At 37.5% G+C, this 16,230-nt stretch overlaps 1 protein-coding gene across 3 annotated transcripts in view; it reads right to left on the bottom strand.

The window, feature by feature from the left end:
- LOC100221050 (GTP-binding protein 10) overlaps positions 1 to 16,230 on the bottom strand; it is a 64,729-nt gene that overhangs the window by 3,990 nt on the left and 44,509 nt on the right. For 2 of the 3 annotated variants that reach the window (XM_041714405.2, XM_004175503.5), the window contains 8 exons: positions 15,313 to 15,457; positions 12,690 to 12,763; positions 11,686 to 11,738; positions 8,689 to 8,796; positions 8,087 to 8,164; positions 7,017 to 7,140; positions 4,298 to 6,279; positions 1,973 to 2,040 (listed from right to left, as the gene is read on the bottom strand). In XM_041714405.2, coding sequence (XP_041570339.2) covers positions 6,050 to 6,279; positions 7,017 to 7,140; positions 8,087 to 8,164; positions 8,689 to 8,796; positions 11,686 to 11,738; positions 12,690 to 12,763; positions 15,313 to 15,457 — 812 coding nt within the window. In that variant the 3' untranslated portion in view covers positions 1,973 to 2,040; positions 4,298 to 6,049. Of the gene's footprint in view, positions 1 to 1,972; positions 2,041 to 4,288; positions 6,280 to 7,016; positions 7,141 to 8,086; positions 8,165 to 8,688; positions 8,797 to 11,685; positions 11,739 to 12,689; positions 12,764 to 15,312; positions 15,458 to 16,230 lie in introns of all 3 variants that reach the window. The other variant, XM_072925511.1, reaches the window with a different exon arrangement.

The following is a 16,230-nucleotide window of genomic DNA, read 5'->3' as shown; positions in this document are numbered from 1 at the left end:
CACCTTCTTTGTCTGACACACTTAAGACAGTGGTAACACTGTCTTGAAAACCACTAAAAACCACTACATTCATGTATTAATTAAATGTCAGGTTATTTCACAGACTTCTGACTTCTCAGCTGACAGATTGTTGAAGTCACTGTGTTCAAGATGAAAAAGAAGCACATTTGAATCTGTAAGTCTACATAGCCATGATTTAAGTTCACCTGTCCTCAACGCAGCTCCCTGTCTTTAGCCCAGATACAATATCAGAGTCCTACCATGCTGCTGCATGAGTAAAAGGGAGTTGCTTAAAATCTGCATCATTAGACTGGCAAGGAATGCATATGTAGGCAGTTATGCACATTTTATATAGGCCAAACTGTTGAGAAGAGCTGCGAGATAGTGGCGGAGGCTCTGTTGAGTAACTCACTATGAATTTTCCAGCAGTAACTAACAGTTCTGCCACACTACTCCTGCCTTTCAGAATCAACTGTCCAAGCACACAAACAATCATGGAAAGCAGATGACTTTTCAGCTTCCACACTTTCCACTCCAGAGCAAGTGTTAATACTGCTTCCTTATCAATATAACCACTGTCTGCATACCTACTATAGCCTCTTGCTGGCAGAGATGCTGAGAAACAGTCTCAATGATGGGCCTTTACAAAACAAACAAAAACTTAAAAAAAAAAAAAAAGACTCAATTCAAGTTATCAGTTATCCCTTCTCTGCATGACCAAGATATTTCAAAGAAGCCTAATACATAACAGGCACTGAGCATTTACCCCAGAGTGTACTTGAAGCTGGACACTAAGAATTATAGTACCTAAAAATGAACAGATACTTCGCAAATTCTCACTGAGCGCCATTCAGTTATAAACTCCTCCTGAAATTTCTTCCAAATTATTATACTGCAATGTGTATAGCTGTCAAATGTCCAAAGTCATAAACCAATCCCTTAAGTATCAGAAATTCTGCTTAATGCATATACAAGTAACTGAGTATCTGTATCACAGAAAGGTATTAGACATGGTTGCAAAAAAAAAAAGAAAAAAAAAAAAAAAGGCAATTGGATCTGATCCCTCACTTTCCTTTTATACCTGCAAACATCCAATGACCAAGGAGCTCCAGTTTTCAAATATGGAATTCCCATGTATATTGGAAACACACTAAAAGCATTATCAAGCCATGCAACTAGCATTCCATTGATTTATAGAAAATAAATGAAGTTAAATTTGTTTCTTAAGAAACCATTAAGCAATTATTTTATGCCATCTAGCCCTGAAGAATTGCTCTGGAATGTGGACACTTTCATTGACATGCTGATCACGGTCTAGATTCTAAAGAAGCACCCTGGACAGAAAGACTGACAATCACATGTATGCTAAAAACGACCTTATTTGTCAAGCAGACAGCATTATATTGTTGCGAAGGATAGCTGAGTATGGGCAAGCATCTCTTCCCATGGCAGTAAACTTCTCAGACGGCAGGTCATTAACAGGATAGCCCCATGACAGGGTGACCAGAAAAGTATTTGCATTATGACTATTTTAGTACGATGCTTACCCCTAGCTTCGGTAAGGTCAAAACAATCAATCTGCAAGAAAATGGAACTATAACAAATGAACTTCAGGGGTAAATCTAATATAGTATCATGTTTTGTTCTCCTCAAGCTCTTTCCATAAAGAGCTTGCTTTACCTGAATAAAACTTCCATTCAGACAGGACATACTCCAAGACAGAGCTAAATGTGAACCAGCTGGAATAAATACATGACTGACCATTTTCAGAAACCTGCTGCTTCTGAAAATTCATTTGCAGTAGCAATTACTGCAAATAGGCAAGTTACCCACCATCCCGTCCATCAGGGGAGACCTATCCCATCTTGCAAATATTGCTGGCCTTTAATGATTGTAATTATAGCTTCAGATCCCTGATGAAGACAGTAACAAAACAGGTGTTGCCTTAATTAGATGGCTTCAGTGCACTTACCAGCAATGTCCTCAAATCAAGAGAAATCTTAGCAACTTCTCTAAGTAGGAAAAAAGATGTTACTGGATCTAAGAAACAGAACAAAGAAAGAGTCAACATCACATTTGTTTCATGCAATTTTAGCAACAGCATTTTTACACTGCAATTCAGGAATTACAAATATCAGCTATGTTTGCATTAGGCCACTCCATCACCTTCTACAATTTGCTCTTATTTAAGACACAACTCAAACTACTTTTTTTTTTTCTTTCTTCACCTTTTTTCTCCAGAGCTTGTTCTCTATCTATTCATCTCAGAAAACAAAGGTGCAAAAAAATGCTTCTCTCATGGGTGTTCCAAGACACAGAGTTTGCATCCCGAATTTTATGTTTTTAGCAAAAAATCCGTAAGTCATACAGAATGATTACTGCAGATGTTAGGTTCAAGGCTGCACTTAAACAGCAGTGAGGAAAGGGGGCAATGATTATTTAATGTCAGAAAACAAAGGACAAGCTCTAAATTGTTTATATATCTTGTGGGTCTCTTTTCCTTCCTGCCTTCTACACAAAGGTTTCAAGGAAATCAGAGAAAATCAGGAAACACTGGTAAAGCCTTTTCAATGGCTGTCCAGGTTTTCCAGAGGAAAAGATCCTCCTGTGGATTTTCTACACCCACATCAAACCTGCAGGTCGTCATAGGTAAATCACTTTACTACTGGACAGCATCAGACCTCCAAGTATGTCAGTATGTAACTGTTAAAATTCACAACCTAAAGGCGAGTTTGTTGCACTAACATGTGCAAAGATGGAGTTTATTCTTAACTACCCATATTAAACCCTGAAATATTATAAAATTCTTATATGAACAGGCTCCATCACCTACAAAAACATCAAAGAAATACTTCTATCAAACTGTCTAGGCAAGAAGGAGACTTTACAACACAGTCATGAACCCCGATTTTTTCACTGAATGAGAAAGAGGGCTTCAGATTTGCAAACCTATTGATGTGAATGCTATGGCACATAAGACATAACTGCAGATGCACTGCTTGGAGCAGCAGCTTTTGTTCACTAACATTATTGATGAATTTTCAAGCTTTCTGTGCACTTTGCAGCTGAAGCCAAGATAAACACACAGACCTCCCTCTGCAGGTCCACACCCATGAACAACCACAACAACATAATTAAGTAGAAAATTATTGCAGGCAAACAAAGCTGTCAGAGGGAGCTGTGCCCAGCCAGGAGTCCCTCCCATTAAATGATGAAACCTGTGTTGTAATAAACAGATACAGAGCAGGTATGGAATATTCTCCAATACCCAACTTATTTCTGCAGACATGGAATTTCTTTTGGCTTTCTCTTCCTCTCTTTAGTCCATCTGATTTTACTGTCTATCTCTGATGGTGTTGAACAACTAGGGACCTCAGCCACTTGTCAACTAGTTGTCCAAGGGAAGAAGGCACACTTTGGCCAGATAAAACCCCACCTTGCCTTAGATTCTTGGCTTCAGCTTCTTCCATCCCAAGGATTTTAAAGCTGTACTATGCAAGGCTCTTATATCTGATCCACAGAAGCTACCAGTCCTGACAACACCCCTTAAAAGGGACAGATTTTGCCCCCTATTCTAAAGATCCATGCTGCTGTAACAAGAGATGCTGGCTGAAGCTGGTTAAAAACTGGTAAATCATTAAAGGCCCACACGATTAAAAAAATTTAAAAAAAAAAAAAAAAAGACAAAAAAAAGCACATTTACTACAGGCATAATTCAAATATAAGTAAAACCAACTCTGTTCCCTTGCATGGCCTTGAGAAGGCCACGGTCTGGGAAGCATCACTGTTTTGTAAAGCCCTGTAGGAGAGAAGTCACAGAATAATTTATCAACACAAACGGTTGCCTAACTATCCACAACAGCATGAGCAGCTCAAATTTTTTATGAGTTTTGCCTAAGTGGCCACCAGAAGCTGGAGGCCCAAAGCTCACCGGTTTCAAGGGACTGGTTCAGAACCAATGCCACCACTCTTTTTTTTTAAATTCTGGGAATCAATCATGCAGTTCCACGTTCCCCAAAACTCCTTTTAAAATTAAATATAGATGTACCGGGTTAGAATTAACGATCCTAGCTAACAGATTAGCATTTCCAAGGAAAACCTGGAGCAGGGGGTAATTATTTTACCGACTGAATCGGAAAGAGCAGCTGACGCACGGACAGAACACACAGCCTCCCCCCGGGGAGCACCGCCGATCCCCGCCCGCGACAGCGCTCCGAGCCTGCCGCACTGCGATGCCGGGCTCGCGGGGGGGCCGGGAATTCCCGTGGGATGGCCCGGGAACCCTCACCTCGCTCACCTCGCTCACCGTGCCGGAGCCGCGCACAGCAGCCGCCATGGCCGCCGCTCGGCCGCGGAGCCGCCGCGCTGAGGGGAGGCCGTGGCCACGCGGGGCCTTGTGGGGCGGGCGGCGGCGCAGGCGCAGTGCGGCCAGGCCCGGCACAGCGCGGAGCTCCGCCAGGCGCGGCCGCAGCGCCGGTGCTCTGAACGCGTCCCGCCGAGGCGGCGCTGAGCGCGGGTCGGAGCAACTCGGCTGCGGCAGGCAGCTCCGGCCCAATGCTGCCTCCTAGTCCACACGCACCCCCACTCCCCCTGTAATGAGTGAGGTTAAGGCCGGTGTTCACAAAGTGTGGAAAAAACAAAATGCTCCTATCAGCTATGAAATAGCCGGCAGAAATGGAGGCTCAGGGGTGATGCTATCACCAGGAGGTTGTAGGCAGGCGGGGTCGGTCTCTTCTCTCCCAGGCAGCCGGCGACAGGAGAGGAGATGGGCTCAGTCGGTACCAGGGCAGATTCAGACTGGGCATCACGAGGAATTTCTTCACAGTAAGGGTAACAGGCTGCCCAGGAAGATGGAGGGCAGGGGTGTTTAAGGAAACAGTGGACATGGCACTGAATGCCATGGTTTAGTTGACAAAGTGGTGTTTGATCATTGGTTGGACTCAATCTCACAGGTCTTTCCCAACCTAATTGATTCTGCAATTCTGTAAAATGGCGTATTAAAAATTGACAGCCTATTCTTAGCATTAGGGAAAGCTTATTACCCCAAACACAGTAAAATTAGAGGAAAATCACATTAAGAACCAATACCAATGATAAAATAAATGCATTATGAGAAACCATACCTTTCTTCCCAGTGACTGCTTTAACAAAATTTAAAGAAGCAGGGTATGATACATATATTACACAACAAAACTAGACCCAACTAGAAGGCTTTGATGTATTCAATCTTATTTTGCTTTACAGGCAATTTAATAGCTTTAAAGTAGAAAACACCCCAACAATAAATGACTTCTTTTTTTTTTTTTTTGTAATTAAAATGTGATTGTGCCTTCTTGTAGAACACTAAATATTTCCAAAAATGTATAGCTTGTTCAGAAAAAGCCATTTTCTGTATTGAAATGTAACATAAACCCAGTAACTCCATAAAAGGAGGGAATCACAAATTAAGCATGGGAATTTGGAATAAGGATTTATACAACTAAGATGACAACAGTAGGCACCAGCAGGTGTCAAAAAAGCCTCCAGCATTACAAATCAGTCTTGCTTTTTGTGCTCCTACCAGTCACCTCCTAGCAGCCATTGATATGTGTTTTCCTTTAAAATCTTAAAACCAACAAAACCCCTACAATCCAATGCCTGTCACAACAGCAGAACTGGTTCACCTTAGAAGGCCCAGACCCTGGAAAATTCCTCCATCAGGAACTCCCCTTGGTTCTTCTGATGCCCACAGGACATGTAGAGTTGTTGAACTTGCTCCATTGTGCAAGTTATACTCCCTCCATTCTTCTCACTTGCCAAAAAATATTCCAGGGATCACCAGTTGTTAAGCAGTGCTTTGAGTTACACATACTTTGGTCTTTACATTGTTGAGCTTTATAGGCAACATAAATTAAAAAAATCCTTGTCTCTTTCCCCACTGGGCCCAGCCCAAGTGCCAAAACAAATGGAAGGAAGCAGACAAAGATGGAAGAGAGAACAATTAAATGGAAGGTCTACACAACAAAGGCCCCATGTGCATAGTTAAAATACTAAAATGTGCTGTATCCATTCAGGAATGCCAGCTTCTATTTGTTTGCTCTTCTTTGGAAGTTTGTAAAAGCAAGAGTTTCTTTTTCCGGTATTCTTCATTCACCTGCTCTGCTTGCGCATCTATGGATTTTCTTAGACATGTTTTGAGTTCCTCAATTCCTTCTCCAGTATACGTAGATATAGGAATCACCTCTCTGAATTCAAGAGTATTTTCTGGAATCATTTCTTCCTCTAGTAAATGAAAGAAGTCTGAAAAATTGTATTGAAAGAGTTAGCACAATCCCCAAATACTGTATCACTACAAAGCCCCTAAAATCCCATTAAATGCAAAAAATAAACTTTAATGAATTAGTTATACACATAGCTGCAATTAATATACATATTATCTGCTTAATTAGTCTTCTAAAATCTCAGAAGACAAGCAGTAGTATAGCAGTTATACCTTTCTTAAGGCTGTCATGAGAAGATTCTATACACTTCCAATGAGCACTAAGAAATCCCAAGTTGCAGAATATGGGAGAATATGGTCTTAAGCCTTTCTGGTTTCTACACACTCCAGGAAAGAGAAAGTAATTCACCCAAATGTAATTGCAAGATTGAAGCAAACCTACACAGACCTGTCCAGAATTTTCATGTGTTTAGGCCAAAGTCACATGACAAATGGTATATATGTCAGTGCCTATAAGGGGACCTTCTGTGGAGGTTACTCTTATTCCTGACACCTAGACTGGAAACTTACTCTCCCACATCACGGTTGGGAAAGATCATCTGGAATATCTGTATTTTATTACAATCCTTTCCCAACAGTGAAGCCATTACAAATGCTTATAAACAGAGCTCTAAATGCAGGAAGTGATTTTAAACAGATGTTCAAATAAAAAATTTAATAGCTGACTTCAGTTTCAAACAACTCTCTGCCAATGCAGTTATCCATATGAGATCTTACTACTACTTTTGATGAAAGTTTTTTCTGGAATTTCACTTACCCTGAGGATTCTCTAGTTGTGTCATAAGTTCACCCAAGTTATCATTTGCACAAGGCAAATCCATTTTATTAATAGCAAGAAGTGCAGGCTTTGTTACAAGTTCCTCTTTGTACAGCTCCAGTTCCTTAAAAGAAAAGTAAATTTCCCTTAGTAAGTATTTGTTGTTTAACAAGTGCTACTTCAATTTTACATCTCCTCTTGCATTTGTTTCATTGCCTAAATAGCCCTTCTTGCCCAAGCAACTGTGAGGTTGACTCAAGTGCTCAAGTCTGATATATTAAAGCACAGAAGAAAATCATGTTAAGTGCTTCAGCCATTTCTTTGCTCAAAGACAGATTTCCGGTAAAAAGGCTACCTCATTCTGAAATGCCTCCTACAAAAATAATGAGTTTTGGTTTTTGTTTATTTTGACATCTATGAACACAAAATCAATTTCAGAAAAACTTCAGACCTATAAAACATAAGAAAATAATTTGGACAGCATCATAATTCTTAAACATTTTAATATTAGAAAATCACAATCTGAATAAATTAAAAATAAACAGCAGTACATGAAATTTAGAAGATTCATCAACTTAAGTCACACAGATAAATTTAAATTTACATAATATGTATTATTTCAATCAGAAGCATAGTTAAGCGATAGAAACAGTGAATGTCTGCAAAGCTGGGGCCTGATGTCTTACCTATGTTGGTCTATGCAGTAAGGGCATCAAGGCAGGGCTTTAACTGTAACCACATATTTCTACTTCTTAAAATGCTACTGGATTGGAGAACTGAAAATGATGTGTCTTTTTACCTTTACTTGACTGCAAGAAATATCCCACATGCTGCATAGATTAATCAATTCTATTAATAATTATGTGGTACCCAACATAAAGTAGAGTGGTTTAACCTGGACAAGTAAAAATAAAGATTTTATAATTTTGGAGAATCTCTTTGTTCACTGGCTTTATATTATAAATCCAGAAGACACACTAACATTTGAATGTTTCTTAATCAAAACTGAGCCATTTTCTTGACTCAACACATATTACATACAACTGTCACATAGGAAGATGAGAACTTACCTTTGTTAGAAGCAATATCGTTTCAAAGGCTGTTCTGAACTGGGTCTTCATAGACAGCTGAAACCCAGAAATATCAACCTGAAAAAGTTACACAAAAAAAAATGTTTTGTGAAATAAAATTATGTTACTGTATAAAGGTACTCTCCATCAACTACTTTGCCTAGAATGTGCCAAGGCAATGTGTTCACTCCTGGGCAAATAACAGAGGGAAACTATACTGCAGAGTATATATATATATATATATTCCTGAGCATGAGAAGATACACTGGAGGCACAAACTGCTTAATCCTGATACAGTGTTTCTCAAAGGTCTGGTTTTTAAACTTCTTATGGGAATCTTGAAGAAAAAATCATCCTTTTGTTATGCTTGGAACACTTCACTGTTCTAAATTAATTGGAAATTTTCAATGATAAATTCTATTTAAGAACTTAATTTATCATTAGTCATTTGAGTGGTTCATTCTGTAAACACAATTACAGCTATATTTATCATAATCATGAAAATTATAAATTATTTTCTGAATTCCAACTATATTGCAATTAAGATATATTTTATTTATTGCACTTTGATTTCAATAAACTGTAAATTTTATTTAACTTACAACTAATAGAAGCTGCTTGGTTCTCTCTACATGTTTGAGAAATTTGTGGCCCATTCCTTTGTTTGCATGTGCACCTTCAATCAGTCCTGGGAGATCAGCTACTGAAATCTAGGAAAACAAAAGTTTTAAACAAAATACTTCCAGTAAGCAAACCCAGGGACTTTAAACTATCAACCGTGATTATCATTCTACATAAACAAAAGAACCCAGACAAAATAATATGCATTGGCTGTTTCAATACAATCTATCATTAGAAGGAGATTAAACAAAATGCTGCTATTGCACAAACTTGGTGCTCCTCATTTTCCCTGTCTATTTTTTATAGCTGTCTGCAAAGTACAAAATAGAGGATAATAATACCTCAGCAGAGATCTTACAAAATTTAGCTATTACCTGAGAATGAAACAGACTCTGAAATGCGAGGAGCTTAGGCTATCACATTTGTGTAGAATTCAAACTATCACTGAGAAAGCAAATGAAGTCTGTTTCTTATGGCTACAGAGTATCATTACTCCAAATACAAACCCACTTAACACTGCTCCCCTGAGCATGAGAAGATACAAGAATTTGATTTTTGCTCTTCAGCTCAAATGAGACTTTGATTAATCAATCAGCTTCCAGGCAGAGCCCAGCAAAGACTGCCACAATGGTCAGGAACCTTGTCATTTTCTCAGCTGTTTGAGAGAGCTGTTGGACAGCTGAGGAAGAGCCAAAAAACCCCAAAATTATACTGAAACCCCCAAAATAGCTACTCAGTAAGTCACAGAAAGCTAAGACAGAGAGTGAAGTAAAGAAGAGCAAAGGTAAGGTCTTCATATCTATCTAATTCCCATTTAGACAGCAACTGGATTAATATGAACAATGCCTGAAGCCAGCATACCACAAAATTTCCAGTGTGCTACTTATTGCAGAAGGGGGCTCAGATACTCTGGTAGAAAATGTAAGTAATTCTGTTCGTTTTTGTGATCTGGTACTGAGACCTGAAACCCAGCTCTACTTAGATCCTCTACTTCTGTGTCTTTTTTTTTTTTTTTTTTTTTTCCTCAAGCAATAATGACAGACAGCACTAGGAAGCTTGCACATATTTTATTTTTTATATTGTACTAAGATAAAATGAGCACATTGTTACATATCTCTTTAAAAATATCAATGTTCTGTAGGAAAAAATGAGTCATTGTCCTTTGAGTGATAAGGAAAGACACCTCAGTTATTGCTCGTAATTACATTGCTTGTGTTTTGGTTTCAGCAGTTGCAATATGGAGAGTACTTCCTCTTACTCCCAGATGTAATGACAACCCCTAGTTCCCTTGAGTTCAGAAAACAGGTATTTTGTCCATATAGTTCCTATATAGCCCCCAACACTATGGTGTAAAAATCATTAACTGTAGAAATGGCCAACAATAAGGATCACTGTCTGTGATAAGAAAAAGACTTCAGAAAACAAAGGCAGGAGTACAAGTAGATTTCTTGCTGGAGAAAAATACAGAATCATGAGCAAGAGATCCTCATTCTTGGCAGTTTTTTGAAAGGACTATGAAAAATCTTTTTTATTTGCAGCATAGCTTTCTAGGATAAGCTACCCTAAATTACCAGATACAATGAATATAAAGAACCCAATTCCTTTAGACATATTGCATCTCTACAGGGAACCAGACAAACTAGATTTACTTTCTTTAATACACAGTTTACTTGAAGTTTGTTAAATGAAGGTTTCAAGCATCAGCTACTGAATCTCCCTAGCATTATCGGTTCTAAAAGCAAAAACAGAAGTTGTTTTTTGTCTTTTCATATCTGAGGGTTATGTTTTTCTGGTTAACTTATCTGAAACCCTTTCATGCACTTGCCTTTTATCTTAAAAGTGATGAGTCCACTGCTGCAAGTATCATACACTTCAAAAACAAAGTAAAAGCACATCAAAGAAGATTCAAGCTTCAGGACTGAAAATGTTTGCTGCAACTTTTAAGTGAAGCTGGGGTCCAAAATCCATTAGCATCTCTAGTTTCATTTAGCACTGCTTTCCCTATCAGTGGATACTGTAGAAAGGATTCCAGGCACCACACAATTATCTGACAACTTTTATCTGAAGAAGCTGGGTGGAACAGACTTCACAAAAATTAAAGTGGTAGGGCCATAAGTCCACGAGTCTTTCACAACTACAGCCTACTACAAAAGGAACTGATCCCAGGTGCCTGATCTCTCAGGTAGTGCACTATCCTGGCTGTTCAGGTAATCACTATCATGTCATACTATTTCAGTTTTTAATTAAAAAACACAACCCACCAAACAAAAAAAACCCCTTACACCCAAAAAAAACCCAAAAACCAAAAAAACCCAAACCAACAAAAACCCCAAAAAGACCAAAAAAAAAAACCCCAAAAAACCGTAAAAGAAATAACAGCCAACATTGAAGTCATAACAAGAAGTAATGGTAGCACAGTTATAATCACAAAACTCCCTGACATTCACTAAAGTAGATCTTCAGCTACTGGACAAATCTGCCACTATTTGCATTCGGAAAATTACGCACTCAGTCCAGAGCTCTCTGTACAGGCAACTTGCAAGAAATTTGCTTCTTCTAAATAAAAACAACAGGCTGGTCTCTGAAACAGTGAATTTTTTTCCAAGTCCTAAACTTTTAAGAGTATACTCGGACACAGCACTCTCAATTCCATAAACAATTTCATGCCTCTAAGATTGTAAGCCAGGATTAGAACCACAGAAAGAAGGTAAGGGAAAATGACAAGCTATTTATTAGAGTGACTTGAAATAAGCTGTACATCATAATACTGTATTTGGGCATGAAACTCTCTTACTATTACTTTTAAACCTCAAAACTCCTGTTAAGCCCGTATAATTACATTTGACAAGTACACATTACGGATACAGATTTGAAAATACCTACAAGTTTTCATTCTCTTTCTGAAATTCCATTAAAGCAACATAAGTAGTCACTCCATATAACTTTAACAAACAATCAGAGTGAAGTTTCATACCAACCTGCTTATAATCTGCATACATGATCTTTCCTAGTTCAGGCTGTATTGTTGTGACTGTGGCAAGGAGACAGGAAGAAAAGAAAACTGGTTTTAACATTTTAAAAAATGTTAAAGTTACAAAACATTTAAATATTGTAGGAATTTCTCAGTGTACTTAAATTAAACAAATGTGCTTTAGCAAAATAAATAAATAAATAAATAATAAGGAAAAGGAATAAAGAAAAAGCAAAATAAAATAGATGAAAATTAGACCACAAAAAATCCAGTGCTCCACCAAGTCTTATCCCTTTCTGCAGTTCTGCTCCAGTCATCCCAAAATGGGAACAGTGAAGGTAAAGAAGCCTCAGACACAAAAACTATTACCTAGACTATGGATTAGGTTCTAAATAGGGATAAAACAATGAGAGGTAAAGTGAGATAGGACTATTCAAACTGGGAAAAGGCTGTAGAGAATTGGGAATGGTGCAAAAAAGTCAGCAGGAATTATCAGTACTTGGACTCTTACTTTTTAGTTAAAGAAGATCAGACAACTAATTCGAATTTACTGATAGAAAAAAATTTTAAAATTCTGTCTCAAAACAAAAAAATTTCAGTGGACAGATTAAAACCCCAAAATCTTCTCTGTTGCAAGTGGTAGCAAGTTCTAAAGCACACAACATATTCAGGTAAAAGAACTTGACAGTACATATTCTGTAGACTGAGGATATTACACACCACAGAGAATCTCAGTTGCAATAAAAGGGGCTGAGTCAAAAATAAATGTTAAACAGACCCTGCATCAACAGGTTGAAGCATTATGGGGGTGTATACTTGAAAAACTGAGATGGGTAGAGGAACTGGACACTGAGGCAGCAAGTATCTCCTTGAAGTATTTCTTATAATTAAAAAGCCAGGCAACATTGCTACCTTATTTTTTATAATAAACCTTTACCACAGGCAAGTCAGCAAAAAGACTTCTTACTCTCGGGAAATATTACTGCTCTAAAAATAAGAGTATGAACTTACATGCATAATTTGCAATCTCAGGTTTGGCATGAGAAATCTTGCTTAATAAGGATGACTTTCCTGCATTTGGAAACCTAGAATGAAAGTCAGGATTGATACACTGAATAAACAGCCATATGTTTCTTGTATATTTATTTCCAAACATATTCTTCAATATTATCAACTCATTTTCGCACTCATTTACTCAGACTATTGGGGCTTTTTTTAGCAAAACAAACAAGCCCCAGATCATTATGATTTACTTTTTGACATCAAATCTGAATAATTTTTCTAAATCCAACAATGCTTGCTAAGGATGCAGGCAGGAGAGTTATGTAAATACATGTGTAATATATTGAAGGGAAATCTTTCAAAGTCACTCAGACAGAAATACAACATTACCATCCAAGTATACTTGGATTCACTCTTCATGTGCTATAGCTAATTTTGTAAATTATGCTTGCATTCTGAAAAGCTGTCATGCAAATATATCTTACCAGTTGTATTTACAGTCTCTTAGCATTCACATCAGGGTTTTTCAAAGTCTACACTTTAAGTACCAATGATATCTATGCTAGAGTTTCTCTAACATAGCAAAGCAAATGTAAACCCAGAGAGAGTGAGACTATGTATATAGACACACATATGCACAGTTTATGTGTGGTTTTAAGGCAGTTGTATGAGGGATCCTGAAATTAGTACTAATCTGTTCTGCTACCAAGTAATCCTAAAAGAACACCTGTAAGCTGGTCTATGCACACCTGTCTGTTGTAACATCTTCACTTTACAAGGGATAGCTACACCTGCATCCTACAACAAAAGTGTTCCTTAAGGGATACACCAGCTTTTACAAAAGCTTCTTCACAAAAGACATCTACCCACTGAAATGAAAGCCTAAGTTAAGACTGAAATTGTAACACCCACTTGTTTTAAAGATTAACCTGAGCTGGAAAAGACACAATAGCTTTGATCCATGTAAAACTTGAAGTTAATCCTGACATCCAAGGATAGACTACAGTCCTTATTATTAGCACATACTCCACCCAGAAAGTCCACACAAGATTTGTGTTATAGTAAAATCCACAAATATTCATCTCAGAATGATCAAAGAAAACTCTACAGGCAAATCAGCACAGTCACAAGATAGAAAGGCAGGTGTCCCATAGAAAACCAAATAATCTCCAATTGAATACACGGAGAACCAAGGCCTGTTAACAAGGCTGGTACTCTATTACAGGCCTTTATAAAGCAGCTGTACATAAGTCTTTCTTTTAAAAAAGAAAGCAACCTAATGACTGTTGTTATAATAGGGAAACTATTGAGTGCAGTTTTTATACAGTCTGATGTTGAAAGGTGCCTTAAAGACATTCCAGAAGGTTACTCAGTTCATATACTCCAGAAAGCACTTTTGTTTCCACTGAAGTAGATTATGTTCTTTGAAGTTTAAATTGCAACCTAGACAACACATCACAACCTGTACCCAAACTTGATGGACCTTTCTCAAGCCTACATAGTATTTTTTTTCACCTGATCTAATAGCAAACCACTCACAAAAAAGGCAAAAATGGCAAACACAAAGAGATCAAAGTACAACCACAACCATTGGAGGCTGATTCATATTCTCAATAAGAAAATTATATGCTTCTCTAATTGACTGATAATGATTTTTGTGTCCATTTTGAAGGCAAACTGTCAGTTGAAATACAAGATTAAAGAAGCATCATAAAACTCCTGTACTTTCACATTGATCAAAACAAGAAAAAAATTCTGTCATGTAATTGCTGAAGACCAACTGAAAATTATATAACTGTAGAAAAACCTTGTATTGTCAAAATTATTTCTAATAACAAAAAAAATATAGAAAAAATATAGTTAGTGTATCAATCTGTCTTCAAGTTTCCATTTTTATCCATGCTGTCTTCAAGTATCCATTTTTTATTGGTAAATACCAACTAGATTATTTCCACCTCAAACTCATGATTTCATGTTTCCTACGCTTTTTTTATTATTAAAGACCACAGGGCTGATTTATGTTAGCAGATGCTGAACAGAATAGTGTAGTTATACTACACTACAAGTGTAGGCTGTTGAAAGCTTTCTCCAAATAAAAATGTATTTATCTGCATTGTTATAAAGCAGCAACATCGATATGCAAGTCTTATTGTTATAGTTTGTAATTACTTCTTTCCAACACTACAAGCTGGTTTTTGGGAGAGTAGGACACATAGCCTTTAGCATTCTTTTCAGAATTGATACTGAAAGGATATACTTGTGCCAGTGCCATGAAGTTAAACATGCAATATGCAGTTTTCTTGGCTCTGTTTTGCATCTCCTACCCACTTAATAAATATTGCGCTAATAATATTGTGGCCATCACTGCAACTGCTAAATAAAATTATATTACTAATTATTATCCTGATTCATGAAGCCCTTCACTCACCAAAATATAACAAATACTTTCAAATGTTAGAATTAATTTTAATAGCTTTAAACTCAATCTGATTTTTTCAAACTGCAAATAACTTAGGTGACAATGCAAATGCAAAATTAACATGCATCATCCAAACTTTCAAATTTCTTTGAAATCAAATTTGAAATGTACTACTTTGTTTTCTAATATTAGTTTTCAAACTATTGTACTTACCCAACTAAGCCAACATCTGCTATAAGTTTCAAATCAAGGTGAACAGTTCTCCTCTGACCTTTGCAAGGCAGAAAGTTTGTAGCCAATGAGCCTCCAAGACCTCCACGAGCTGCTAGGAATCTCTCTCCTGCTGCATTAAGCTCTCCTGAAAATAAATTTATTAGTGAAAAAACACAATCCCCTGCAGTAGTTGTGATTTTCCATTTAAATGTCTCCAGTTATGAGACAATTTTGTGTATACTTCCTTGCAAGAACTGTGCCATCAAGGTCATGGTGATTTTCCTTGTTTGGCAACAAATGAAAGCCATCACATGCCAGTATTCTTCTCTGTCATATAGGCACCTCAAGAAAACTGCAGGCAAATCACGGCCAAGATGGAGGTTCTGAACCCTCCAGTATTTGAATTCAAGAATGCAAGGAAAAATATGCATTGATAGAGATGTGGCTCCCTTCAGATGGTTTATATTTTTCCATGAAGATGCAGACTATGATATCTCCCTTAGGGTCAAAATAATTAAAACAACAATAAAAGCACAACACTTGGATATCTTTAGCCCCCTGATATGCCTGCATCATAAACAAATATTGCAATACATCCAATGTAGTTAAACATCCAAACCAGGGCAATCTGGGAATTTAGTTTTAATTCTAAACAGTCTGAAAAGAAAAACTCTTGAGAAACTGCAAAGGAACCATTGAGAGCTATTCTAAGAGTATTGAAAGAGATCTTCCTGGTGAGTAAAAAAACAGATATGCATTTTAAGTAACCTAAAGGGTTGACATTCAGCAAAGATCTTTGTCTTCTAAGCATTTTTATAATTCAGTAAAGATACAGGGACACTTACTTGGGTTTATGGAGACATAACTTATGTGAGGTCATGAATGGTTCTGTGGGGGATCAGTATGGCTTCCAGCCTT

This window comes from Taeniopygia guttata, chromosome 2 (assembly GCF_048771995.1).
Source record: "Taeniopygia guttata chromosome 2, bTaeGut7.mat, whole genome shotgun sequence".
In the NCBI taxonomy this organism is placed as follows: domain Eukaryota; kingdom Metazoa; phylum Chordata; class Aves; order Passeriformes; family Estrildidae; genus Taeniopygia; species Taeniopygia guttata.
Note: the sequence above shows the minus strand (reverse complement) of the source record. Positions and strands in the feature narration are given on the sequence as shown.